This window comes from Hyperoodon ampullatus (genome assembly GCF_949752795.1).
Source record: "Hyperoodon ampullatus genome assembly, chromosome: 1".
Taxonomy (NCBI): Eukaryota; Metazoa; Chordata; class Mammalia; order Artiodactyla; family Ziphiidae; genus Hyperoodon; species Hyperoodon ampullatus.
Window position 1 is genome coordinate 223,826,850 of NC_136914.1, and position 27,488 is coordinate 223,854,337.

Here is a 27,488-nt window from a genome sequence, read left to right on the forward strand (position 1 = left end):
TATATAATACCATTTTCTGAAAATATATATAATTTTGCAAAAAAAAAGGGGCCAAATTTTTAAGTAAAAAGATAAAATAAATACTTCATACCACTGGAGACAAGGTCTGAAAGATAAAATAAACTCTTGGTATTTCCCAAGGAAAAAAGAGCTTCTACCCATTTGAAGCTGTTTCTCCTTATATAACCCAGGAACTGCCAAAAGTCAACTAATTATGGAACACTGTTATTGGAACAGAACAGAGGATGCTTAAATTCTATCCCTGAAACATCAGGCTCTGAAAAAACAAGAAACATCAGAACTATGAGAAAAACCTGCTGAGCTAGAAAGTTCTCTTTTAGAGTGATAAAATAAAATTCTTTATTTTTCCATTGGATCATATTTTGAAGTTAATACCAGCCTCACATCCAAATTTGGATTATGAATCTACACATTTAGTTCTGTGTCTCTAAATGCCAACATCAATTACATAGCACTCTCCAGTCCCCATGTTGTAACTTTCTCCTATCGTGTCATAAAAAGGAATTAACTCGACTTACTTGTTTCTTTCCAGATTTACAATCAGTTCTTTGCTTTCCAGTTGTATTCGAAAATTCAAGACTCCTGGATGATTCTGAAAGATAAATGAGAGAAGTCAGTTGAAGATCATTTCCCTTCAGTATCTCAATACGCTCTGTAGGCATAGTCAAGGGAGGGAGAGAAAAATACATTTTCTTCCCGGGACCATTCTGAGATCCTGAGTAGAGGAGATCAAAACAAGCAGGATGAGAGTCTGGAAGACACATCACCCTCCCAGATGGTACTGACACACCTGCATTCCTGGCCTCTGCACTCCTTTCCTTGGGCCATGTACCCTTGGGATCCTTCTTGACTCAACTTCCATCTCCCATAATCGACTCCTTCCTTGGTTTTGCTGTTTCTAGAGAAGGCACTTTCATTTCCCCAACTGCTCATGTCAGAAATTTGAAGTCCTTCTCCCTCAACAACTCCATCTGATCCATGAAGAGGTCCTATTGAGTCGCCCTCCAAAACACAGCTCCTGTTGTCTGGGTCTGACATCTCTCCACCTTGCTCTGGATCAAGCCACAATCATCTCTCATGGGGATGCTGCAAAACCCTTCTACCCCAGTCCCTCCACATTGACCTGTGCTTTCCTCCCATTCATCCCCCAATGGCAATGGGAGGATATTTTATTTTATTTTATTTTATTTTATTTATTTATTTTTGCGGTATGCGGGCCTCTCACTGTTGTGGCCTCTTCCATTGCGGAGCACAGGCTCCTGACGCGCAGGTGCAGTAGCCATGGCTCACGGGCTTAGCTGCTCCGCAGCATGTGGGATCTTCCCGGACTGGGGCACGAACCCTTGTCCCCGGCATCGGCAGGCGGACTCTCAACCACTGCGCCACCAGGGAAGCCCTATGGGAGGATATTTAAAAAACTCAACCTCATCCACCTACCCCTGGTCATGACAAGCCTGCACTGATGTTCCATTGCACTGATGATAATATGCCAACTCTTTTTTAAAAAATATTTATTGAAGTATAGTGGAAGTACAATATTATATAAGTTACAGGTAGACAGTACAGTGATTCACAATTTTTAAAGGTTATACTCCATTTGTAGTTATTATAAAATATTGGCTATATTCCCTATGTTGTACAATATATCCTCATAGCTTATTTTATACCTAATAGTTTGTACTTCTTAATCCCCTACACCTATGTTGCCCCTCCTCACCTCCCTCTCCCCACTGGTAACCATTAGTTTGTTCTCTGTATCTGTGAGTCTGCTCTCTTTTTTGTTATATTCACTATTTTGTTGTATTTTTTAGATTCCACAAATAAGTGATATCATACAGTATTTGTCTTTCTCTGTCTGACTTATTTCACTTGGCATTATGCCCTCCAAATCCATCCCTGTTGCTGCAAATAACAAAATTTTCATTATTTTTTATGGCTGAGTAGTATTCCATTGTGTGTATACACACACACACACCCATACGTACATATGTGCATGTGTGTATATATATATGTATATATATACAGATATATATATACACACATATATACATATCTCACATCTTCTTTTGGCATTCATCTATTGATGGACACTTAGGTTGCTTCCATATCTTGGCTTTGTAAATAATGCTGCTGTGCTATGCTATGAACACTGGGGTGCATCTCTCTTTTTGAATTCATGTTTTTGTTTTTTCTGGATATATAACAAGGAATGGAATTGCAGGATCATAGGGTAGTTCTATTTTTAGAGTTTTCTGAGAAAACTCCATACTGTTCTCCCCAGTGAATATGCCAACTCTTCAATGTGGGCTATAGCTCCTAAATGGCCTGACCTTCATGTCCCTCCACACCCACCTGCGTTGCTCTCCTCCTTGCTCACCCAGCTCTAAGCCACACTGACCTCACCCGCTCCTCAAACACACCAAGCTCCTTCATAGCTCTGAGTCTTTGCACAGGCTGTTCCCTCTGCCTGGAATGCTTTCTCCCAACTCTGCTACTCGGTATCAGCTTAAATGTCGATGGTCCAAAGAAGCCTTACCTCACTCCCCAGTCTAATGACATCCACCTCTCCCCAGGTAGTCTTTCTCCCAGTCTCCTGCCCTTTTCCTCCTTGTAAGGAAGAACTCCCTTCCTGCTCATTAAAATTCAGTATGTTGACTTGTGGGTCCACTTGTTTATTATACCCACGAAGGTGCCAGACAAATAATAGAAGCTCAATTAATATTTGGTGAAGGAGAGAATCAGTCAATGAACAGGGCAAACAACTCTACCAACCTCTTCTCCCTCTTGTTAGGCAGACGCCATCTTCCTCCTCTCCTCTGGGCCCCAGGAAACCCTAGTCTGTGTGTGCCCAGCTGTCAGTTGGGGGCAGGAACCTATATTCTTTGTTCTGCCCCAGAAATCCCAACAAGTTCCTTGCCCTGCCCTGGGAATGCAGCCACGTGGCAGTGTCCCTAAACCCACCCCCTACCCCAGGTACTCTCCCACTGAAAACGGGGTGGTGGAACACGCCACACTCTCTTGCTGAGCCCAAGTCAATGATCCAGAGTCCTTACCCCAGTCAAAATTGATGTGCCATCCTAAAGTTATTCTATGAAGCTCTTCATTTGCTTCCCCTTTCCCTGGGCATCCTCAGTGATTCTGGGGGTGGACAGTCAATTCCAACTCCCCCCAACGCCGCCACCAGCTAGCATGTTCAAATGGAGGTTTCACATTTCTCTCCAAAAGAACTTAAAATTTTTAATGTTTATTTTATTTTTTGTGGTATGCGGGCCTCTCACTGTTGTGGCCTCTCCCGTTGCGGAGCACAGGCTCCGGACGCACAGGCTCAGCGGCCATGGCTCACGGGCCCAGCCACTCCACGGCATGTGGGATCCTCCCGGACCGGGGCACAAACCCGTGTCCCCTGCATTGGCAGGCAGACTCTCAACCACTGCGCCACCAGGGAAGCCCTAATGCTTATTTTTAAAAATGAATGCTGTGTTTTCATTCTGATGATGTGGAAAGAGAGTTCACCCAGCCTGACCACGCCCGCCCTGACCCAGCTCACCATGGCTGCTGTGCTCAGGTCGGGGCCGGGCAGGACAGCTTGACTATCTAGGCTGATGTGAGAAGGGCAGAGGAGGGTTTAATTCACAAATGATGCAGCCAAGCTAAGCAAGGGCCAAATGCCATCACAGCCCAATGCAGAAATAAAGGTTCCTTAGCAGCTTATAAAGTGCACATTGGAGGAGAGACGGGTCAGGACGGAACTGGCAGCACAAACTCCAGATCACCTGCACCTCCCGGGTAGCCTTGCCCTGGTGCTGCAAGTGGCGTGTCAGTCTTGTTCAAACATCACCACCTGCATTAAATCAGTGCTGCTGACTTCAGTGTATTGGTTTTGTTTGCCTTTGCTTTGCAAGATTGTTTGGTCTTATGCTTGAATAACAGATAGAAGAGTACGTTTATACGTAGTTCTCTAACATTCCATATTTGAAAGACACTATTATAGCTCCAGAGCACAAGGGACTTTTTTCACAACACAGCATTTCAACTCTACTATGAATTAACAAACCACACGCTACTATGTTTTAAGAGAAAAGTGGATTGTAAGTTCCAACAGCCAACCTTAAAATAATGAGTTAAGAGGAAACAAAATTGAAACAAAACCTGCAACAACATGAGTTGTTGGGTCACATGAGTTTTGGGAAAATGTCACAAGTTGCATTAACTAATGCCATATAACTGGGGTAGAGTCACATAGCGTGAAACACTACTCACTTTATTTTTAGGTCAGCCCTTGGAATGGCTCTCTGTAGTTTCCCATGTCTAATACATATGGCTATTGAAATTTAAATTAATTAAAATAAAATAAAGATTAAAAATCAGTTCATCAGTTTCAGTGGACACATTTCAAGGCTCTAAAGCAACACGTAGTTAGTAGTTACCTCTGCTAGACAGCCCAGACATGGAACATTTCCATCTTCACAGCAAGTTCACAGAAATTTCCATCTTCATTGGACATGCCTGAGTCAGTAATAAAGACCGAAAACTGGCATCATCCAATAGCTGCCCAGAACTAGACTATTTTTAATATTGGTGCCTTCAGGGGATAGAATTAAGTGCAAACCCAAGCTGGATTTTTTTTAAATGTCCTTTAAGAGAGCTCTTCTCAATTTTAATTGACGGGTGATATTATTTTTTAAGTGGTTACTTAAGCTTGAGAGTTCAACTGTTGTATTTCCATATACATAAGATGCTTAAGTATATTTTCTGAGTTTAAACATATCTTGTTTTTTATGGATTCATTCTTGCAAATGACTATACAAACATCAGTGATCTAGTGAAAACCACAATTTTACTTGTTATATTTTTGATACTGTCTGGTGTTTGTAACAATTGTACAGGTTTCTGAGTGTTTGCTGAACTTTTAAATTCAATATCACTATTCCTAAACACACATCACTTCTTTTTATTTTAATATAGCGTACAAAAGTGTTTCTCAGCCCTGGATTTGCTTTCGAGTCCGTTTACCTAAATTTACCTATATTTTCTGACACTTGAATTTAATTACAAACACATATAAGAATGTTCTCTCCAGGGCCTGCAATTTTTTTTTTTTTTTTTTGGTATGCGGGCCTCTCACTGTTGTGGCCTCTCCCGTTGCGGAGCACCGGCTCCGGACGCGCAGGCTCAGCGGCCATGGCTCACGGGCCCAGCCGCTCCGCGGCATGCGGGATCCTCCCGGACCGGGGCACGAATCCGCGTCCCCTGCATCAGCAGGCGGACTCTCAACCACTGCGCCACCAGGGAAGCCCCCAGGGTCTGCAATTTGTACTCATTAATTATATCTTAGAAAAACAAGATTATTAATTATGCTTACAAAATATTAGAACAAAAATACATCTCAGTGTTCTGTCAAGATGTGTCCAAAGAGCATATGTATGAATATGTCTGTTTATTTGTATGTGTTTTATGTATATGTGTGAAAAGTTACTTTAATTACAAATTGTGTTAGACTAAGATATGGACACACACATCACTATTTTCTTTTGTTTTTTTCTTACACATCACTATTTTAAAGATAAATCCTGGCAATTATATTTGTGAATAAAAATGAAATATTTGCAGCACGTTTTTTCCCCATGAAAAATTCAGCTGGCTTGAACATGAACATTGGTACTAATTCTACATAAAGTCCCTACGGGAGCTGTTAGAACGTTCTAATGTTAACATATTTCAAATGAATACATTTTCCCCCAGGGTGGTAGAAGGAGCTTTATCTGTAAATTTTACTTGAGATCTGAATGGTATAGAAGAAATCAATGGAGAAAGAGAACAGAGAGCTATTTTAACTCAAAACCACTCATTGCATTAGATTTCTTAGTTTAAAAGCATGTATTCATTCCATTTTCTTTTGATTTTTAGACACTGGAGATGACGAACTAGTGTTGGTTAAATACAGCCTTCCTTTTTAAAAATGAGACGTTGATTGCCCTAATGAAACCGTGTCCTTTATTGAATGCTTAAAGAACTGCATTTGCTGAATAAGTCAATTAAATGCTTATCAATAGGCTAGAAATGTTTTGACGGTCATTATAATTCTAGTTTTCCAATTGGCAAAAGTATATCCAAAAGAGTATATAAAATGTGTAAGTACAAGTTAAAAAACAAGAATAAAATAATCATCAGGGTACCTACCACCCGGCTGAAAAGTCAAAATATTACCAGAATCTTAGAAACCCCCTGTATTCATTTGCTAAGGCTGTCATAAGAAAATATCTCAGACTGGGTAGCTTAACTATCAGAAATTTATTTCCTCACAGTTCTGGAAGTTAGAAGTCCCTGATCAGGGCAGGTCTAGTTTCTTCTGAGGCCTCACTCCTTGTAAGTTCCTCGTGGAAATGAGTGTGGGCAGGCTCCCCCAAATGGTTTGCCCAGGGAGGTCTGCCAAGTAAGGCTCTGGCCAGACACCACTGCCCATCACTCAGACCCTCAGCTGCTCTGTGCTCTTTCTAAAGTTTCCCACAATGTACTTGCCCAGCACATCCCACTTAACTGGAAATATAAACACTTTTTTTTTTACATCCTTATTGGAGTATAATTGCTTTACAATGGTGTGTTAGTTTCTGCTTTATAACAAAGTGAATCAGTTCTACATATACATATGTTCCCATATCTCTTCCCTCTTGCGTCTCCCTCCCTCCCACCCTCCCTATCCCACCCCTCTAGGTGGTCACAAAGCACCGAGCTGATCTCCCCGTGCTAAGCAGCTGCTTCCCACTAGTTATCTATTTTACGTCTGGTAGTGTATATATGTCCATGCCACTCTCTCGCTTTGTCACAGCTTACCCTTCCCCCTCCCCATATCCTCAAGTCCATTCTCTAGTAGGTCTGTGTCTTTATTCCTGTCTTACCCCTAGGTTCTTCATGACATTTTTTTTTCTTAAATTCCATATGTATGTTAGCATACGGTATTTGTCTTTCTCTTTCTGACTTACTTCACTCTGTATGACAGACTCTAGGTCCATCCACCTCATTACAAATAGCTCAATTTCGTTTCTTTTTATGGCTGAGTAATATTCCATTGTATATATGTGCCACATCTTCTTTATCCATTCATCCGATGATGAATACATTTTTAAAAAGTGATATTTTGATTAGCTACAGTTTTTTTTTCTTCTCAGTATTATCCATTGGGCTGCCTTTATTATTTATTTATTTATTGTAAATAACATTTTTAGTCACAATAACCTCTTAAGTGATATCCTATAACAATGTAAATTATTTTCTCTGTTATCTGTTACTTATGAGCACTATTATAACAACAATAAAGGAATCTTAAAAGTGATCTTATTTCCCATTTTACTCCAAAATGTTGGGCTGTCATTCTTTAATCTGTGTAAATGGGAGCTCACTCAAAATTGAATTTAAATTATTTCACCCATATATCCCAAGTCAATAAATGTAACTTTTCATGGATGCAGGGATGCTTATGATTTGTTTTTTCCTCTGATGGATGGAATGATACACAATATCGTCTCTTTGGTGTTTCTATGTCCTTAAAGAATAGCCATTTTCAATGACTTAGAAAAATCTGAACCTGACCATGAAGTTGAATAAGGTGGCAGTGAGCCTGCAGAAGGAAGGGGCCTGCATTAAAAAATCAGATGTGGGGTCAACAGCCAAGTCCACTCCCATCACCACTTCTGGGTTATCCTTTCAAAGACAATGGTCAGTTCTGAGCCAAAGTCGTTAGTCTCAACCACCAATACTAGAAACTCAGAGGGACCTAATTTTTCAAGCAGAACAACAATATTAAAATACTGCATTCAAGGGACTCCGAAATAACTGGATCCCTCTCCGGCACTAAATAAATGCTTCAGGCTGCTGCCCTGGCACTCATGGGGCACGAGAGAGTCATTTATTGCTATGAATATTTAGAGGCAATCTTGATTACCACTTTAATATCAGTGCAGCAGTTCCATAGCCGGGAAGATATGGGCCCTGTGGAACTGAGAGAGGACAAAATTGAATTAGCTGGAGAATAACACAGTAAAGGAAGGAGGGCACTGCAGCACCATGATGGGCGTCTCTGGCTTGAGGGCTTTTAGTTGTTATGTAAATGACAATAATGTTTATTCATGAGTCCTTGATACTTTTCTCTGATGGAAAATTTACATCAGCAAACCACTTGTTAAAATGTGCAGCACGGGGCTTCCCTGGTGGCGCAGTGGTTGAGAGTCCGCCTGCCGATGCAGGGGACGTGCGTTCGTGCCCCGGTCTGGGAAGATCCCACATGCCGCGGAGCGGCTGGGCCCGTAAGCCATGGCCGCTGAGCCTGCGCGTCCGGAGCCTGTGCTCCGCAACGGGAGACGCCACAACAGTGAGAGGCCCACGTACAGCAACAAAAAAAAAAAAAAAAAAAAAAAAATGTGCAGCACGGCACACATTATCTTAAGGTAAAAAGTGCTTTTGAAAGATGTGGAATGCAGTTTGAAGTTGTTTGTGTGTTGCAGTGTTAGGTTCTTTTTCTCACGGATTCTTCTTACTGTATTTCTCTGCGTGATGGGTTTACCGATTTCCGGCGCACGTCTCCCTTCCCACCAAAAAAAAGGCACGACCTCACCACCTTTGGCCTGTGTGATGCTCTGAATTCAAGCTCTTTATGCTGTTGCTACTGGTGGGATTACTCATGCTTAAATTTGCAACAAACATTTTAGATTTCCATTTTTGATTACTGTCGCTCTAGCCAGGTCATCTTAAAGCCTCATTAATTCACTGAAATATTGCCATTCTGCCCCCATGCATCTGTACGCTACAGTTCCTCATGCTCTGTGTCCATCTGAGGACAACGGCAGATTCTGAGCGGACAACGGTCATCTGTCCCCTCCCAGAGCTCACTGCTGGGTTGTAAGAGGAGACCAAGGAGACTTAACGGAAAGCAATCTAGAAGCACGACAGTGCAGGTTTCTCAAACTTAACCCATCTACATTTCAACTCTTACGTTACCGCCCCTCCCCAATCCAATGCAAAGGGGAACTCGGGGCAACTTCACAGCAACTCCCCCAGAACTCCCCAGCTTAGTTAACAATGCACCTTCTTAAACCCCTTCAGCCATGTTGTCTTCACACCACCAACAGTCTGGCCTCTCTCACCCCTAAGCTCCTGGCACACGGCTGAACTGGTCAGGCTGCAGCTGGCTTCTGGGCCTCTGCACCAGCTGAGCCTTTGCTGGATGGCCCTCCTGGGCTCTCGAGGGGCCTCACCTCCAGGTCTCAGCCTGGACATCACCCCCCCCCCCGAAAGCCCCCCATCCCAGCGGGCTCTTTGCCCCACACACCGCCTCTCTCTCTTTCTAGCCATCTCATTTGTGATCACGTATTGGTGTGTTTATTTCTCTTGTTAATTGTCTATCTCCCCTTTTCAGAAATAGAAACTTTGTAGGAAAAGGGAATTTTTCTGCCTTGTTCCACATCCTATTCCCAACACTCAGAATGGGGCCACCTAGAAACTTCTGTGGGATGACAGAAGACAGGTGCGGTGGTAGCAGGAGATGGCAGAAGGGATACTGATTCAGGGGGCAGCGGAGGCATAAGTGTCACCTCAGGAGGCATGAAGGGCCGTCTGGGCTCTCCTCCCGGGTCACTGCTGACCCACGCGCAAGGCCAAAGTCCATCCATCTGAGCCCCGCCTCACTCTCAGAGGCTGACGGCCCACAGATGCAAGCAGCTGCACAGAGGATCCCTTGGTAGTGAGCGAGGAACTGGGCCTTTGAAGGTGCCTTGGGTTCTGTTCCTCTGCAGAGAGAAAGAGGGGCTTGCTGGGAGCTGGACCACCTATACTTGGGGCGGCCGAGAAGGCCAGTGAGTGCGAGCTCCCAGCCTGGCTCCTGGCCCCTCCGAGGACGCCCGCTCGTCCCGCTTGGTTTCTTTGGACCTCAGTGATGGAGAGCCCAGACCAGAGCGGAGGGGCAGAGAGCGCGCTGTAAGAGGAGGGGATGAATCAGCGGAAATCAAGGTCAAACACAAGGTGGTGGCTATGGGGGCTGCAGAGCTAGAAATCAGAGCCATGCCGGGAAGGGGGTGAGCAGATCAGGGTAGGAGGGGTTTGTGGACATCCTATTCTGCCACTTAATGGTTCTTAACTGCCCTGGGCTTGGGGGCTGAACCCTGGACACCGTGTGGTGACGTGGTGGCCTAGGAGCTGAAACGTGTGGTGAGACTGTGTTGCTGAAATGGGCCCCTGACATCAGATCCCAGCAGGCTGTGCACCGGTCCTCAGACCTCTGCTGCCCTACCATCCGCTCTGCCTTCAGACATCTCGATTAGCAGGAAAGAGAGACAAACTCGAGCTCCACCTGGCCACCTGCTCATGGCTCAGGAACATCAGGACGCCCAGGGCAGGAGGCCAGTGGCTCAGATGGACTTCCCCGTCGGCCATGCTCCCCACCACTCAGAAGACCGTCCGCAGCCCTAGTGCCATGGGCCCGTCATCCCGCCCACACGAGGTACCGGCCCCTCTGGAATATTCAGTATTGGTGAGGTGGCATCATCGACAACAGGGCTTGTGATGAGGGCCGCTGTCACGAGAAGAAGTCCTGAGCCGAGTGCCAGGGCCCAGGGTCACTTCAGCATCTTCAAGCTACCTCCAACAGCTACAAAGGAGGTCACTGAGCCCCTGTGTGATGGCTAGGGACATCTTAAGTTGGATATTTAGGAAGCAAATAGGTAACAATCCCTCCTCCTTTGAATGCAAAGGAACACTAATCTCACCTAAGAAAGAACTATGTCATTGCATCTCGGAAACAGTGTTGTTCCATGTAGGAAGCTGAACCTGGGAAGGGGTCAGGCCAGAGATGTGTCCACAGACAGGCTGGATGCTGCCACTCAGACAGAGGGACTACTGGTCGGTCATTTCACTCTCCTGGGCCTCGGCTTCCTCACCAGGAGACCGGGGACAACAATACTGTCTATCAGTGTGGTCGGCAGATTAATGGGGCCCCAGAGATGTCCTAATCCTGGGAACCTGTGAATACGTTACCTTACCTGGAAAAAGGGACCTTGCATATGTGATAAAGGGGGACAGCGAGATATTATCCTCATTTATTCAGATGGGCCCAGTGTACTCAAGAGGATCCTTAAAAGCAGAGAACGTTTCATTGCTGGGGTTGGAGAGATGCCACAGGAGAAGAACTTGACCACTTTGCTCACTTTGAAGATGGAGCAAGGGAGCCATATGCCAAGGAAGCAGTGGCCTTGAGAAGCTGGGAACGACCCTTAACCTTCAGCTGGCGAGAACACAGAGACCGTGGCCTGACAACCTCCAAGTTGGCGGACTTCTGCCAACATCTGAAATGAGCAGGGAATGGACCCTCCCCTGATGGCTGCCATCATAAAGGGCAGATCTGGGAACACTTTGATGTTAACCTGGTGAGATGTGAAGCAGGAAACCCAACCAGGCTGCCGGCCTTGTGACCTTCAGAACTGAGAGATCAAAAATGGGTATCGTTTCAAGCCACCTAAGTTGTGGTGGTTTGTTAGAGCAGCGATAGAAAACTGGACCATCAGGAAGGTTGCTGTGAGATTCAAATGGTAAAATGTCTGTTTGGAAACCATCCTGCATGATAAAATGGAAATGCATTTTTATTACATAAGTCCAATCACAAACGAAGCTGCTACTTCCCAGCATGACAGTGACAAAACACCATTTCACTTATTATTTATTGCTATTTACCCTAATTGCAACCCTTTTATGCTTTCTGTGTTTTGATCTACATGGGCATAATAAATTACGTTTTTTAAAACGCTAACAAGTTTTCAAAAAGAAATATAATACGTTCATTAATTGGGGGCCTGTTTATAAGGCAGGCACCAGGCCAGTTCCTGGGGAGATGGCTCAAAGCAACTTATCTCCTCCCTTGTGTCAGTAGTAGGAGGCCCTTTGTCCTGTCACTTTAGCAGCAATATTTTAACTTAATCTTTACACGCCATGCTTCACTAGCCTCTGACCCAAGCACACCTTTCAAATCTTTGGATCACACAATGCCTTACCTAACCAATTGATTCTTTTCTTAAAGAAGTAGAGATGAAGAATAAGTAATTAACGGATGACTAGATCTGTTCCCCAGCTTTCCCTTCAGTCATCTCATGGGCAAACTGCATGAACAGGACAGCATCTAAAGAAAGACCACAAGGAGTCAGCAAGTCTGCACACAGTGAAGGATGACAAAGACTCTGACCTCCTCTCTAAGCGATTAACTGCGCCTAGCTTCCTCTCTTACCCTTAAAAGACTTTCATGGCCAAGCAGAATCTTTTGAGCTGGTTCTTGGACACGAGTCCGCATTCTCACCAGGTTGCCGGCCTCCTGAATAAAACAGACTTTCCTTTTCCAACCAACACTTGCCTCTTGAGTATTGGCTTTCAAGCAGCAAGCAGCCAAACCTGAGTTTGGTAACACTTGTTTAGTATGGAAAGAAGATACTATACCTATATGACCAGTGTTATGGAAGGGGATAGAAGGTTCTGAAAGACCCACATGGACACAACACAAAATACACGCACGCACTTCATCTTGACGTGAAATATTCTAAAGATAATACTTTCTAAGGTTTGCTTACTGATATAATCAGGGGTATTATAATATTAGAAAAGAGAACAGAGCATTACTTTTTGGAATGACTTGCCTAGTCTTACAAGACACAGCTGTAAAACAATATGCACTGTGTTTATTAACTAGAAAGTTTGGTTTCCAATTCAAAATTCATTTATCTAACTAATTATTTTACGTCTGGCAACTTTCATATACCATTTTTTTTTTTTCCTACAACAACATTTTGAAACTGTCAGTCAGAGGAAGTTAATAGCTTAAGTTGCTAGTTTGTTTGCATGCAAGCTGTCTTCCAGAGAGAATATCCCATTCATATGTTGACTAAGGGCCATTTATAAAGCATCACTGTAATCTCTTTCAAATAAACATTAGTGGAATATAATAAACTCTTTAAAAAGTAATCCTGCTATGGATCATGGAGGCACCGCCAAATCATTTTGTCCTAACTGAAGCCTGGTGCAAACAAGTTTTTCTGCTGCAAACAGAATTACAGCTAATTGCTAAATTTTTATAAAACATATCCTAATTGCCCCGTGAAAACTCATGCTAAAATCCTCACGGAAAGCTATGAGAATTCACATTTCACAACTTCAGACAAAAATTGCAGTATGACTGTCCCCAGCTTTTCCCATCGCTTGCCCTGTCATGCTATTTCTTGGGCCATTTGGGCCTCAGAATCAGGAGGGAGAAAGAGCAGGAAGGAGAAAGGTTGCTGGCAGGGGCTGGAGGAGGCCTCCAGGGGCAGAGTTAGGAGATGGAGCCAGAGAGGATGGTGCTGTGGACATAGACAGGTGCAGCCCTGTGACAGAGGACACGAGAAGGGCAGTGGAGGAGTCAAGTGGCCACTCACTCCACTGGGTTCAAAGGACTTTGCACCCCTTGAAGATACAGTTTTCCATCTTCATCCTAGCTCGGTTCTGGGATAGGGAGGTCCTCAATCAGTGTAATTTGCTGAATGAAAACTTGAGTTCAACTTTCCTTTCTGTTAAAATACTAGTAAAGTCAACCAATCATAAATCCAGTAACACTTATAGGCAACTTTGTCTTCTACGCAGAGGACCCTCAAGTCCAAATCTCCAGCTCCAACCTCTATCTTGTGATGGGAACGCCCACACGTCAGGTCGAACAGATCCCTTACCAGCAACTCAAATGCTACTGGGTTTAAAACTCACTCCCCATGTTTCCCATCATCTCCACAACTTCCTGAAGCGCCCTGCTCATCCAGGACCCCTTCTTTTTCCTGTTGTCATCATCATCATCATCCTTTTGTGCCACATTCGTACCGTCTTCCGACTCTTGTCTTTCTCCCCATCTCATGTTGAATGAGTGGTCAAGCCCTGTGGACCCTGTCTCTGGACATCTCTGGAATTCTTTCTGTTCCTGCTGCATGGTCCTCACCCCAGCTCTCCTGACCGCTCTTGCATCAACCAGTCCTAGACATGGTTCCCTGAGCTCTTTTACAAATGCAGGGCTCAAAGCCTACGTCTCCCCTTCATCTTGGTCTGAAGCACAGGTTCCTCAGCTTTTCAACCTCCTCAGTATGTCCACTCTCCCTCCCTGCCCACTCAACACTCAAGGGCAGAGTTGACAAACATTTCCTATAAAGAGCCAGATAATAAATATTTTAAGCTTTGCGGGCCATTTGGTCTTTGCCAGGACTGCTCAACTCTGCCCTTGCAGGCAAAAGGAGCCACAGACAATACCTAAATGAATGAGCGTGGCTATGTGCCACTAAAACCTTATTTATGGACACCGATGTATGAATTTCATGTAATTTTATATATCATGAAACACTCATCCTCTTTTGATTTTTTTTCCCAGCCACTTAAAAATGTAAAAAACATTCTCGAACCCGAGCTAGCATCCAAATCACCTGGAGGGCTTGTTGAAATGCAGATTGTAGGGTCCATCACAGAGTTTCTTACTCAGTAGATCTGAGACAGGGCCTGGGCATTTGGACTTCTAATAAGTACCCAGGTGATGCTGCTACTGTTGGTCCGGGGATCAGATTTTCTGAATCGCTGTGCTAGACCAAGTTTCACAGGGTGACAGTTCACAAGCTCCACTCAGCCTGCAGCTAATGTTGGTTTGGCCCCAAAGTGCATGCCACCCAATTTGTCAATCTGATTTAATTGCTAACCTCTAAGAGTCAGGAGAATTCTCAGACAAACCTGGATGTGTTGCTTCTCAGAGGAAAAAAAATATCAGAAAAATGGCAACCCTGGGCTTGCACTTCATGGGACAAGAATTGGCTGAAACTGAAGAGAAGCTGCCTGTTCTTCCAGCCCCACCTGCCCTACGTTACCTGCACATGGAGGACAAGGGGCAAAGGTGATCTATCATCTTATGCCTGGCCAGCTTTGCTTGTTTATAACACCAGCCTGGCCCCTTGCAGCATTTGAATTCGCAATCTCCGGTCTAATGTCAAATAGGATGTTGATACTAGTTGGATGATTAGAAATATGCGTGGAAGGAATGGTTGAGCTCAGCTTTCCTTCTCTTGCCTCCTCTGGCCTCCCGAACTCCTCCTCATCCCACAAGGCCCCAGAGAGGCTCCTAACCTTTGAAGCCCTCCCTGATGACTCAGGTAGAACTCTCCTCTCTTCTTCCTGCACGTTACACTTCCACATGCTGCCTGGACTATACTTATTTCTGTTCATGGCAAAGTGCTCACTAGGCTACAAGCTCCAGGAAGCCTTAGCCAACTTTGAATATCCATCAAGCTGCCTCAGGTGCTACTTTCTTATACATCCAAAGCACGAAACCAATGCTTATTGGTTTGATTAAGTTGAACTTGATCAATACATTCAAAGATGTTGCTCATTCATCTTTTCATCAAATAGTTACATGCCAGATACTGTGCTATGTTCAGGCAGTCTACCCTGCTAACCAATCTTGACCCTCACTACAAAGTTCAGAGTCATGAAAATATCTTATTATACTGAACAAAAGAATATACCAGCTACTTTGTTATTGATGTTGTGTTGACAAAGTTCCATATTTAAATCCACCCTTAATACAGACAATTTTTAGACCAATATAGAAAATCTCATCCTTGCTGAGAACGAGGCTGGAGTTATCACAAATGTGTGATCAGCAAATCCTTAGCCTATTTTGAGCTTTCCTGGATTAGCCATCTTAAACTAAACCACAGAGTGTAAATGTGACAGCATTTAGGACGCTACTGTGAAAACTGCAGGATTTCTACCAGGACAATACTAGCTGCCACCAAGTGGTCATAACAAATGAAGTTCACAGTCACCACTGTGCCCTCATGTCCTTCACTGGCTGTCCATGGCTTTCACTTTGTGAAAGGACAGCCAGGAGTGCTCAGGGATTCCTTTTTGTCCTGCTGGGCAGAAAAAAGAGCAGCTCCATTCCTATAAACGACTTTGTGACATTTATGCAAAACTGGACCAATAATCAATTACCTGGACTTTAAAACTAAGTAATGTTGACTTAACAAAGAAGAGTCAAGACAGCTAACAGATGCAGCATGGGGTATGAATAATTTATAGCTGACTTACAAGGTTTTTAACCAATGAAAACCAAAATTCCATTATTTTCTAGAGACAGAATGTCATACAGGGATACCTGCTTAAGTCCTGCTGATAAAATCTTTTATTTGTAACAGTTTCAAGGAGAAAAGTTCAGAAACGATTTCAGATGAGTTACTTGCTAGAAGACATTTTGTATAAACAAAATTGTGTGTATGTATATGGATTTTTCTCAAACAGAAAATAGGATCTTACCTAAAGGTGCAATGAAATAAGGAACAATAAAAACTGTTGCATGGTCATCAAGTTTATAAAGGTTTCTCTGCTAATTCTTTATAAATAGAAAAGCTGGGCTTACACAGGGAACTATATTTAATACCTTATAATGACTTACAATGGAAAAGAATCTGAAAAAGAATATATATATGTATGTAAACCTGAACCACTTCACTGTACACCTAAAACTAACACAACATAGTAAATCAATTACACTTCAGTAAAGAAATTTTTTTTAAAAAGCTGGGCTTAGGGCTTCCCTGGTGGCACAGAGGTTGAGAGTCCGCCTGCCAATGCAGGGGACACGGGTTTGTGTCCTGGTCCGGGGAGATCCCACATGCCGCGGAGCAGCTAGGCCTGTGAGCCATGGCCGCTGAGCCTGCGCGTCCGGAGCCTGTGCTCCGCAACGGGAGAGGCCACAGCAGTGAGAGGCCCACGTACCACAAAAAGAAAAAAAAAAAAAAAAAAGCTGGGCTTAGTGGAAGATAAAAGGAAGTGATCAATTAAGCCCATCAGTAGCTTTACCCTAAACTAGAACTCAATTTTTTCATTATAGCCACCTTCCCCTCCCTAAAAAAAAAAAAAGGATCACAACAGACTCAGGGTCAAATTCAAGCTCCATGAATTACTACCTCTGCTGTGGCTTAGTCATTGTTAGCCTCTCTGAGCCCATTTCTTCACTTGTAAATCATAATAATATCAGCTGGGAGGATTAATGACATGGTTTGTATCAACACGTGGACAGGGCTGGCACATAGGAGGCACTTCAAGTGACTGACAGTAAGAATTACACCACACTGCTGCTTGTATTGATGACACCTCTTTCCTTTTGCTAAGAATATATTTTTGCCTTCCAATCCAGCAAAGCAGTCCCATTCTTATAATCTACTTTCCATTTTGTTGTAAACCATAACATCTGATAGCAAAAATACAGAGGCACACACATATTTATTTCTGTTCTTCTACTGGAATTGTTGAGAAAAAGAATTCCTCATAAGAGCTTTATCCAAACTGTCAATCATAGTTACCTGAGTAAGAAAAGAAAGATGAATAAATCCCTTCTCAAAAATTTAGGGGACTCTGTCCCCCACCCCAAAAATATATACATGCTCCTGCCCCTGTCCCACCTGTACATTGTTTGTGGCCCATCCTAGAATGATGCTGTTTGTAAAGAAAAGCAAAAGAAACAAAACTATGGGATGTGGAGTGGACAGCAGGCAAGCCAATCTCTCTTCATCTGACAAGAAGAAGCTCAAAATAAACCACTGTGATGAAGCATTGAGTAACAGGAAACACACATGCACTTGATGGGTAAATTGTGCATCTACACACCATGTCTGCCGTAAACAATGCAAACTGCTGGCAGGTAGATTTCATGAAAGGCAGTGGCTGGAGAGAACAGCAGGCTTATACCCATCCCTGTTTGTGGGGACCATCAGGACGTGTGCACCAGAATATATTTTACATTAAAACGCTGGGTAGGTCACTGTCTTTTCCTTCTTTTTAAATATCCTGTTGAAAAGAACTATATTTTCAAAGTCGTGCAAAGTCATCATTCCCTCCTCAAACACATCTTTTGTGGGAGCTACACACCCCTGTTCCTTCCACGGTTTTCCACCGGGTATGGTTATCAATGAGTCACTATTCAGGGACTCTGCTCTGGAACCACATCATTTTTTTAAAAATTTTCATTTATTCTTTATTGTGTTATATGAAGTCCCTGTGTAATGCAAGTAAGTACTGTATGAAAATACCCATATTTCCAAATCACATTATGTGGTGTAGACCACAGCCTGCAGAAGCATCGTGTGTAGCCTTTACAATCCATGGTTGGATTTACACTTTACAATCCACTGTTGGCTGCTGCAAAAAGTATGATAACAGATGAAGCGGAGGGCGGGGGAAGAAAGCTAAGTACAAATACACTTCACCAAACATACACAGCTTACAGTGGAACCCTCATGGAAACAAGCTAAATGACCACATTTGATGTGATATCTATAAAGTGTAGACTCTGCAATAAAAAGCCAAAGGCACATAAAATATATATTTTAACTTTAAAAATTACAGTAATTCTTTGCTTGTGTCTTACCAATATGTATCTGACAGTCAAAATTTCACAATATAGATATAATAGATAGAGCTATACTGTATAAGAGCAACAAGAAAATCCCCCAAATCCATAAAGTCATTCAAATGTGAAAACAGAGAACAGTTTCAACAATGGAGAATTTGCTATGGTGAGCCCAAACCATCTAATATAGAAAAGAGTCTAGAAAAAAGTCTTAGATGTTAAATAAATTTTGACTTCCTCTTGCTCAGAGAATGTTCTTAAAATGCAACCATGGTTGTAATATTTCAGAAATGAGTCACCAAATTTAGATTTCAGTGCCACTCCTTATCCCCCATATCTGTACCTTAAAGGTCTATAAGTTCGGTCCAGGACTGCATCAGCTTGTCACCTACTATGATCCTGTGAATTGCTATTATCCCAGATTCTCCCTTCCTATACCTGCTTAGCTATTTTTTTAAGTGAACTGCAGGCCTCATCATTTTGCTTATTGATTTATCTTATGAATTTTGACCCATAGTTCAACTTATTGAGAACTTTTAAAGCCATGACTCTTTTGGCCAACCTAGTAGCTACTCAGTGCCATGTCAGCCTTATTAAAGTATGATATTACAGTGTTGGTGAGATGCCAAGAAATGAGCACTTTCATGCACAGCTGATACAAGTGTAAATTGGTACAGCCTTCCATGAAGCAATCTGGAAATAGTTATAATACCCCTTAAAAATGTACATATCTTTGATTCAACAATTCCAATCTTAATTCATTTAAAGGAAATAACCAGAAAAGTATGTACAGATATAAGCAGAAAGATATTTAGCACAGCTTATATTGAAAAGTTACAAAATGCCTATATGTCCACCCCAGGGGAATGGTTTAAAAATGAGACAGGAAGCAAGTGATAATGATATTATAGTCATTAAGCTGATGGTCCAAGAATGGAGAAGTTCTGCTTCTGCTGATGACAGTCTGAGTAATTTGGACTCATCTTCCCACTGAAAACAACTATAACAGCTGGGAAAAATATACAAAAATTCTACTTGAAGACAATGTAGAGTTTCCAAAGAAATAAAGAATCACGGGACCATGACCCAGGGAGAGAAGAAAGCCCAAGGTGTGAACCCAGAATTGGAGGTTAATTTCCCCACCCAAGGCATGTGCGGATATTAGAAGAAGCAGTTTAGAGGCTGAAAATTTCAGCAGAACTTTCAACAGACTCACAGGGCTGAGGGGACAAAATTCAGATATCAGAGACTACTAAGAAGGGGTACTGACAACTCCCCATTCTGGGCTTTGGATTGGGATCTCTAAATGCTAAGCCCTAGAAGAAAGGGTGAATCATAAGTAGAACAGTCCTCAAGGAGACTGAAACCTGCTTAGTCCCTGATCACAAGCACTCCTGGCCTAGGTACCAGTCATATAACATCAGTGTCTCAAATTATCCTTAAGCTTTTCATATACAATGTCTGACGCTCAAAAACTAACTGGGCATAAGTGGATGCCAAGAAGAAGAGACTGAAATTCAGGAGAAACCATAGAAACTGATCTAGAGGAGATCCAGTTAATGGAGCTAACAGAGACAGACTTTTAAAATGACTATGCTTAGTAGGTTCAAGGAGTTAAAAAACAAAAATTTCAGCAGAGAATTGGAGCTACATGGCTTTCTAGAACTGAAAAATATAACTCATTGAATAGGTTCAACAGCAGTTTAGACATAGCTGAAGAGAGCAACAGTGAGTGGAAAATAGGTCTGAAGAAAATATGCAGGACTAAAACATAAAGAGACAAAAGGGTGGAAAATTTAGAAAAGGGCTTAAGAGATGTATGGGATATGGTGAAATGTCTATGCATGTGCAGAGATGCAGGTAAAAGAATATAAGAGAAAACACAGCAGAAGCAATATTTGAAGAGAAAAAAACTAGGAATTTTTCAAAACTGGCAAAAGACATTGAGACCCACATTTTAAAAACACCATAAATCCTAATCACTATAAATAAAAGTAAAAACTACACATAGACCTAACATAGTAAAATTTCTGAAAAATAGAGATGAAGAAAAAAATACAATATCTTAAAAGGAGCAGCAATAATTAGCAGATAATTATCACAGAAAATAATGGAATATATTATAGTGCTTAGAGAAAATAATTTCCACCTAGAGCTCTATACCCCATGAAATATCCTTAAAAACTGAAGATGAAATGAAAGCATTTTCAATCCGACAAAAATGGAAAGAGCTCATAAGCAACAGATTGCATTAAGGGAATACTAAGGGCTTTTCTTCAGGCAAGAGGAAACTTACCCTTGAAAGCTGCTTGGAGATGTAGGAAGGCATGAAGAGGTAAGATTAACATGTGGGAACCTCTAAATGAATATTAAAGGCATGATACAACAATAATAAGAGAGAGAGGAAGTAAATATAACCCAATGAATGAGTTATAGCAGTTTAAACAGCCTGTGTTCACTTTCAATGGCTTCATTTCCAATGATGTATTTTTCAAATGGAAGATTTCATGACCCAAGGCCTTGGTGGTCCTACCTGGAACTTCAGTCACTAGAGATATAGTCTGTATTTCTTCTGGCTGCACCCATTTCTCCAACAAATCTGCTGAGCATCTATTATGTGCATACTGTGCAGGGTGCTGGGACCACAGAGATGAAAACACCCATTTTATAGGTGAAGAAGAGAAACTCAGGGAGATTAAGCAATTTGCTCAAGGTCACCGGGCTCATAAGTGGCAGAGCTGAACTCCAGGTCTATTTCCTGGTCACAGATCTTTTACTAAGCAGTTCTTACTCCCAATCAAAAATGAGGTATATATGAATGCTTAGCTGGAATGTATCCACATTATGGTTTTATTGCTATTAACACTCAGCTTTTTTCTCTCACATCCCTGCATCACTGTCACTCTCTTCACTACCTCCAAGTTATTCCCTTTAACCATTTTCCCTACTCTCTGTGCCTTTGCAGCACAAAATATCTTGAATTCATTCATGAAATGTGCAATCTTCTATTTACTCAGATGTCAAGCCTACAGAATTCTGCAGTTGAAAGAATCCCACTGGGATTCCCAACCATTTAAGGTCACTGCCCAAATCATGCATAGCTGCTATCCACTCACCCTGCCCAAGAGCCGGGGTCAGGGTGAAAGCCGAAGCTCCAAGGCGGCCCAGGAAAGAAAGAAGGAGGCTGCTGTTTCCCTCCACCTGCCTGAACCCATCCCACCTGATGGGACCTGGGCAGACGGGAGAAGGCCAGTGCTGATGCTATCAATGGGGCTCCTTTCTGCTTCGCATCACCAAATTCAGTACCTCCAAGCTAAGAGTTAGCCCCCTTAACTCTGGCAATAACTTTTGCATATATCTGCATGTATCTTTAACAACTTGGAGGGGAAAATTCCTTCTACCAAGCAATAATCAATCACATGCCTCTACATAATTTACAGTCAAGACACATTTTTAGAACACTGAAATATTGCTTCAACGTTTCTGCTCTTAACATAAGACTCTGATTTTATTTGCTGGAGAACATATTAGCACAGGACCTCACATTTTTTTGATAATAGGAAACACAAAAACTGACCTGACTAAAGAATAACATTCCGAACAGAAAAATAAGAACCCTTAAAAACCAGATATAAAAGTCTACATAGGCTTTTGTAGACTTTTGTAGTGTTGAATTCTTCTTACATGTCCACAGATTAAGTGCTGCTCATGTACAAATATTGCTATGAGATCCCACAACTACATTATGATGAAAAAGACCAACTTCTGAGAGGGCCCAAAGGTTTCTGTCAGCAGGTCTTTTGAGTTTCATCTGCTGAATAAAGACAAATATTCAAAGTAAACAACTATTTTAATAGGTAGGTTGAAATCAATGCTTATCAACCTGGGGTGATTTTGCCCCCACGGCAAATGTGGCAACATCTGGAGATGTTTCCGATCGTCATGACTGGGTGAGGGATGCTACTGGCACAGGGTGGGTAGAGACCAGGGATGCTGCTAAACATCCTACTGTGTACAGGATAACCCAGGGTTCCCCCACTCCTCCAGCAAAGAATTATCCAGTCCAAAATGTTAATAGTGCCACAGCTGAGAAGCCCTGATTTAAAATTTTTCTTCATGAAAAGCTGTATTTAACCAGATGGTCTATAAGTTAATAAATACTAACAATTCCCTGCTTTACATAGCACTCCTTCTCATTATTTTATTTATATATGCAAACAGATGGATTATGTATTTTTTAAGACCACCTTTGAATGGGAGAAAACGTGCCAAGATATAACTATATTCAATCCATGTCAGTGTGAATGCAGTTCACCTCAGCCCCAGAAATGACGGAACACTGGAAAATAGATTATTGTGTAATAGATTAAAATCCGGGGAGGTTTTCTGGAAGAGATAGGTCTTCAGTTCTCATTACAGGAAGACCAGGGCATGCTGGTGGGAGGATAGAACTTTCATGCTTCTGAGTTAAATGTGCAAAAACTTGGAGACAGGCAAAAGGAACATGGGGGTGGGAGTTGTGGTATATAGCTGGAGCAGTAGATTTTGGGAGGGATGTGTATTTATTTGAGATCAAGGCTTATAGGGTGTGATCACTTGGCAGGAATATTTGAAGACAATCATCAAAAGTTTGCATTTAATCCTGAGCAATGGAAAGGCAGGGACCATTACAAGTCCACTGAGAAATTCTCAGAAGATAAAAACACATCAGTCTACTCTCCCTTCATCCAAGTGGACAACATCACCCTTTGCAAACACTCTCCTAATTTTAAGGCACAGTTAATACTCTGCCCCCTTAATCCTAGTTTATTCTCCGTGACTGGGGACTAATCACTTAATCTTTTTTCAAATTTAATGAACATATATGGGCATCATGTATCATACCATGGGACAGCTTGAGCCATTTAAGAAAAATTTCAAATCCAAATAGTGTACAAAAACATCCTGGCCTTATCTAAAATTTCAACATTCTCTGGAGAAGCAACAATCTGTAGTGTGTTCTCCAGAGGGATTCTCAGGGTCATCCAGTTCTGATGCTTAAATCAAATAATCATTTGGCTTAATTCTCTTATTGTTCCTCAAACCCTACCCCCACCCTCCATGCTTTCATCATTCCAAACTGCTCATTCTGCTTTACCATGTTTGTTTCTATGCCAAACTCTGCAAGTTCAGCCTCCAGCCCTCAGACTATCTTCACTAACTTGTTATTGTGATCACAGATGTGCTTCTGGATCTGTGCTCCTTTTGCATGCAACCTCATGGAGTTTAGGCTGAAAATGGAAAGTCAGCATTTTTTAGAAAGTAATTGGTCTTTAATAATATTTTGAACATGATAAATGTGTTTTAGCAAAACCAGAAATTATTATGATAAGAAAGAACACAGATAGTTGGGAAGAATTCACCCCTTGCATGAGGACATAGGATAATGAGTAGAGGTCCAAGGCACAAGAGGGTGGCAGGGGTCTAAAGAGTTGGAAATAATCTCTATAAATTTAAAATAAAAGCACAGTTGTCTCCTGTCTAAAGCCAGTTTGTACTCAGTTGTTTTTAAAAAGGAAACCTCCAACAGAGAGGATCCTCTTACGCTAAATTATAAATCAACACTGAAAAATAACTTTTAGAAAGAAAGCAAAAGGTTTTCCAAACAGGTTATCCATACCGTTATCAAAAAATGCCTCTTTCCAGAATTGTAAATGCCTGAACCGGGGGTATTTTTCAGTCTTAATAAAGTAAAATCCATATTACTTCCAATTTCTACTAGTTGAGTACAATCATTGTGACCTGAGAAAAGAAGTAACTCATACAAAAGCAGAGCAAAGGAAGAGGTGATACAGCTTTGGAACAGGCTGGACATTATGGATAAAGGAAGAATGTAAGCCAAGTAAGGTACAAAGTGGAAATCTGGGTGCCTGGAAGGACACTGATGCCTGGGCGAAAATAAGGGAGTGAGGAGAGAGGGCTGATTTGATAACTTTACTATGTGATGTGTTGAACACTTTTACATGTGTGAAATTAATATTTCTCTACGTACAGTGTGATCTATTGCTGTCTCAGGAAACACAGATATTCCTTTCTGCATGTTGGTTGTAAAAAGCCCCATTCATCACAATGTGCTTTTCATCCTCGTGGTATTTCCAGTTGCTCATGCTAACCTATGCGTGTCACTATTATAACAACAGCTGTTTTTATTACTGCTGTCATTGGAAAAGTACAAACATGTTTGTATGGTTTTCCTAAGCAAAACTGTCATCTTCCCTTTTATTAAATTGGGCTTTCATGATTAGTGGGAATAGTTAAATAGCTGTAGAAATCCAATTAGAAAGAGTAATGTAACAACCTATACAAGGGTCCCAAGGCCATTTCCCAAGACAGGTCATTAAATTACTTCCTAAGAAGAGAAGATTCACATATAGCACTTTTTCTTCAAGTACTCATTCAGGGCAATTAAGAAGGTCCTACCCTATTCCTAGCTCTTGGGAATTTTTTGAGGTGAGGTATTATGCTTTGAGTAAAACCAAGGAAGATGATAAAGGGAGATTACTTCTGCACATCAGGAAAGGAAAACAAGCAACATGTTTGAAACTTGGTCTAGGTATACACACGCTTTGAGACAGACTGACTGTGCATACCAAAGCCTCTTTAACCTATGATGGTTTAGGCTCCTTAATTCACTGCAAGGTAATGCTTCACTTTGCTTCTCCTAATTTCAAGACCACTATTACATTATACCTCAAATTGGCTGATTCATAGAAGAGTGAAGATCCTAGGCCAAAGCTATTTTTAAATTCTCCCACCATGGTATAATATTATTTGACAATAGACTATGAATAAGTTAAAGAAGCATATTGTAAATTCCACAGGCTTTCTCAAGCCAACTTCCTCCAGGGATTAAGCTGTAATGCCTTAAGGCATAAATTACACACGATGAATTCACTTTTTTCCTATACATTTAAATGGTGTTGGTTATGTATCATTCTTGGGAGAATTGAGAAAATAGACACAAATCATTTTTTTGTCTTCTGTGTTTCAGATGTGTTTCTCTCATTGAGAAAGGCTGTGCTTCACATAAACACCGTCAATTAGCTAATCAATTAATCAATGAAGACAAAGAGACAACAGTGTAGAAAACTAGAATACTAAAAACACAACAAAAACTCTACATTAATCCAAAACACAGTAGGAAAAACAAACACAAAACAGATGGAGAAGTAGAAACTAAATCGCAACCACTTCAGTATAGTTAACCCTATCAATAATCACATTAAATATAAATGGTCTAAACACTCTGACATTAAAAAAACAGAGATGGTCAGACTGTGTAAAAAAGCAAGTCTTTAATTATATGCTGTCAGCAAGAAACCCACTTTAAAGAAGTAGACAGGATAAAAGTAAAAGGATGGAAAATAATAGAGTACAGAAAATAAAATCCTATTTGATTAATTGGACTTCAAATTTTAAACAGTCTTTTCATTAAAAGACATCAACAAGAAAATATAAAGTTAAGCTACTGAATGGGAGAAAACATTTGCAATACAAAGGATTTGTATCTAGAATATATATATAAAAAAAACTGTTACCACTCAAGAAGAAGAGCTTAAATAACCCATTTAAAAATGGGCAAAAATTTTTGAATATTTAACTTCCCCCCCCAAAAGATATCTGAAGAGCCAATAAGTGTATGTAAACATGGGCAATCTCAATAGATATTAAGGAAATGGGAAATAAAACTACAATGAAATACCAATACTCATCCATTAGAATGACTGAGATTAAAAAGACTGAGAATACAAGTGTTGCTGAGAGTTGGAACAACTAGAATGCATAAACTTTGCTGGTGGGAAAATAAAATGGCACACCACTTTGAAAAACAATATGACAACTTCTTAAGAAGCTAAAATAAATATGTACTTGGCACTTGAAATAGAAATTCCTAAATATTTTCCCAAGAGATATAAAAATATATGACCACATAGCAATTTACACAGAGATAAACATAACAGCTTTATTCTTAGTAGCTCCAAACTTAATAGCTCAAATGTCCATCACCAGGTGAATGTATAAACAAACTGTGGCATATCCAACAATGACTTACTATTCATCAATATAAAGGAATGGACTGATACCAACAACAACACAAATGAATCTCAAAAACAATGCTAGGGCTTCCCTGGTGGTGCAGTGGTTGAGAGTCCACCTGCCAATGCAGGGGACACGGGTTCGTGCCCCGGTCCGGGAAGATCCCACATGCCGTGGAGCAGCTGGGCCCGTGAGCCATGGCCGCTGAGCCTGCGCGTCCGGAGCCTGTGCTCCACAACGGGAGAGGCCATAACAGTGAGAGGCCCACGTACCGCAAAAAAAAAAAAAAAAAAAAAATGCTAATCAGAAATGAGACACAAAAGAGTACATATTGTATGATTCTGTGTATATGAATTTCTAAAAGAAAGAATTCTTTAGTGATAAATACTGCAGCCAGGGAAAATGGGAGGGACTGACTGTAAAGGAAATGTGGGGGATGATGGAAACATTCCATATCTTAATTTTGGTGGTGGGTCATGACTGTATAAATTTGTCAAAATTCACTCAAATATACACTTAAAATAGGTGCATTTTAGTGGTTTTTTTTTACTGTTTTATTTCACAGATTAAAAAAAAAACTCCACTGTGATACGTTTTGTCTATCTCTACTTTTAGTTTGATTTTTATAGTATATATTTTGTGCAAATTCTTAAAGAAGTTTTTCAGATTGAGGGGAAACGATTCCAAATAGAATTATGGCAGGATAATTGGACCCTTTTTCACTGGGAAGTATCCTTCTTTATTTCTAATGATACTTATCTTAAACCTACTATATTTGATATTACAGCTGGTCAGCTTTGATTAGTATTTGCATGGCATATATATTTTTCCATCCTTTGTTTCAGTTGAAATTTCCATATTTCTCTATTCTATATTTCTATATGTGTTGATATTTAAAGTGTATCTCTGGTAAACCATATAAATCATATATGATTTCTTAATTCCATCTTTGATT

The 27,488-nt window shown here is 41.3% G+C and overlaps 1 protein-coding gene across 1 annotated transcript in view; it reads right to left on the reverse strand.

Moving 5' to 3' along the window:
- ADAM12 (ADAM metallopeptidase domain 12) overlaps positions 1-27,488 on the reverse strand; it is a gene marked incomplete at its 5' end in the record, with an annotated part of 390,130 nt that overhangs the window by 270,744 nt on the left and 91,898 nt on the right. Inside the window, one exon of the mRNA XM_079699713.1 lies at positions 540-613. Within this exon, the coding sequence (XP_079555839.1) occupies positions 540-613 (74 nt within the window). The remainder of the gene's footprint in view (positions 1-539; positions 614-27,488) is intronic.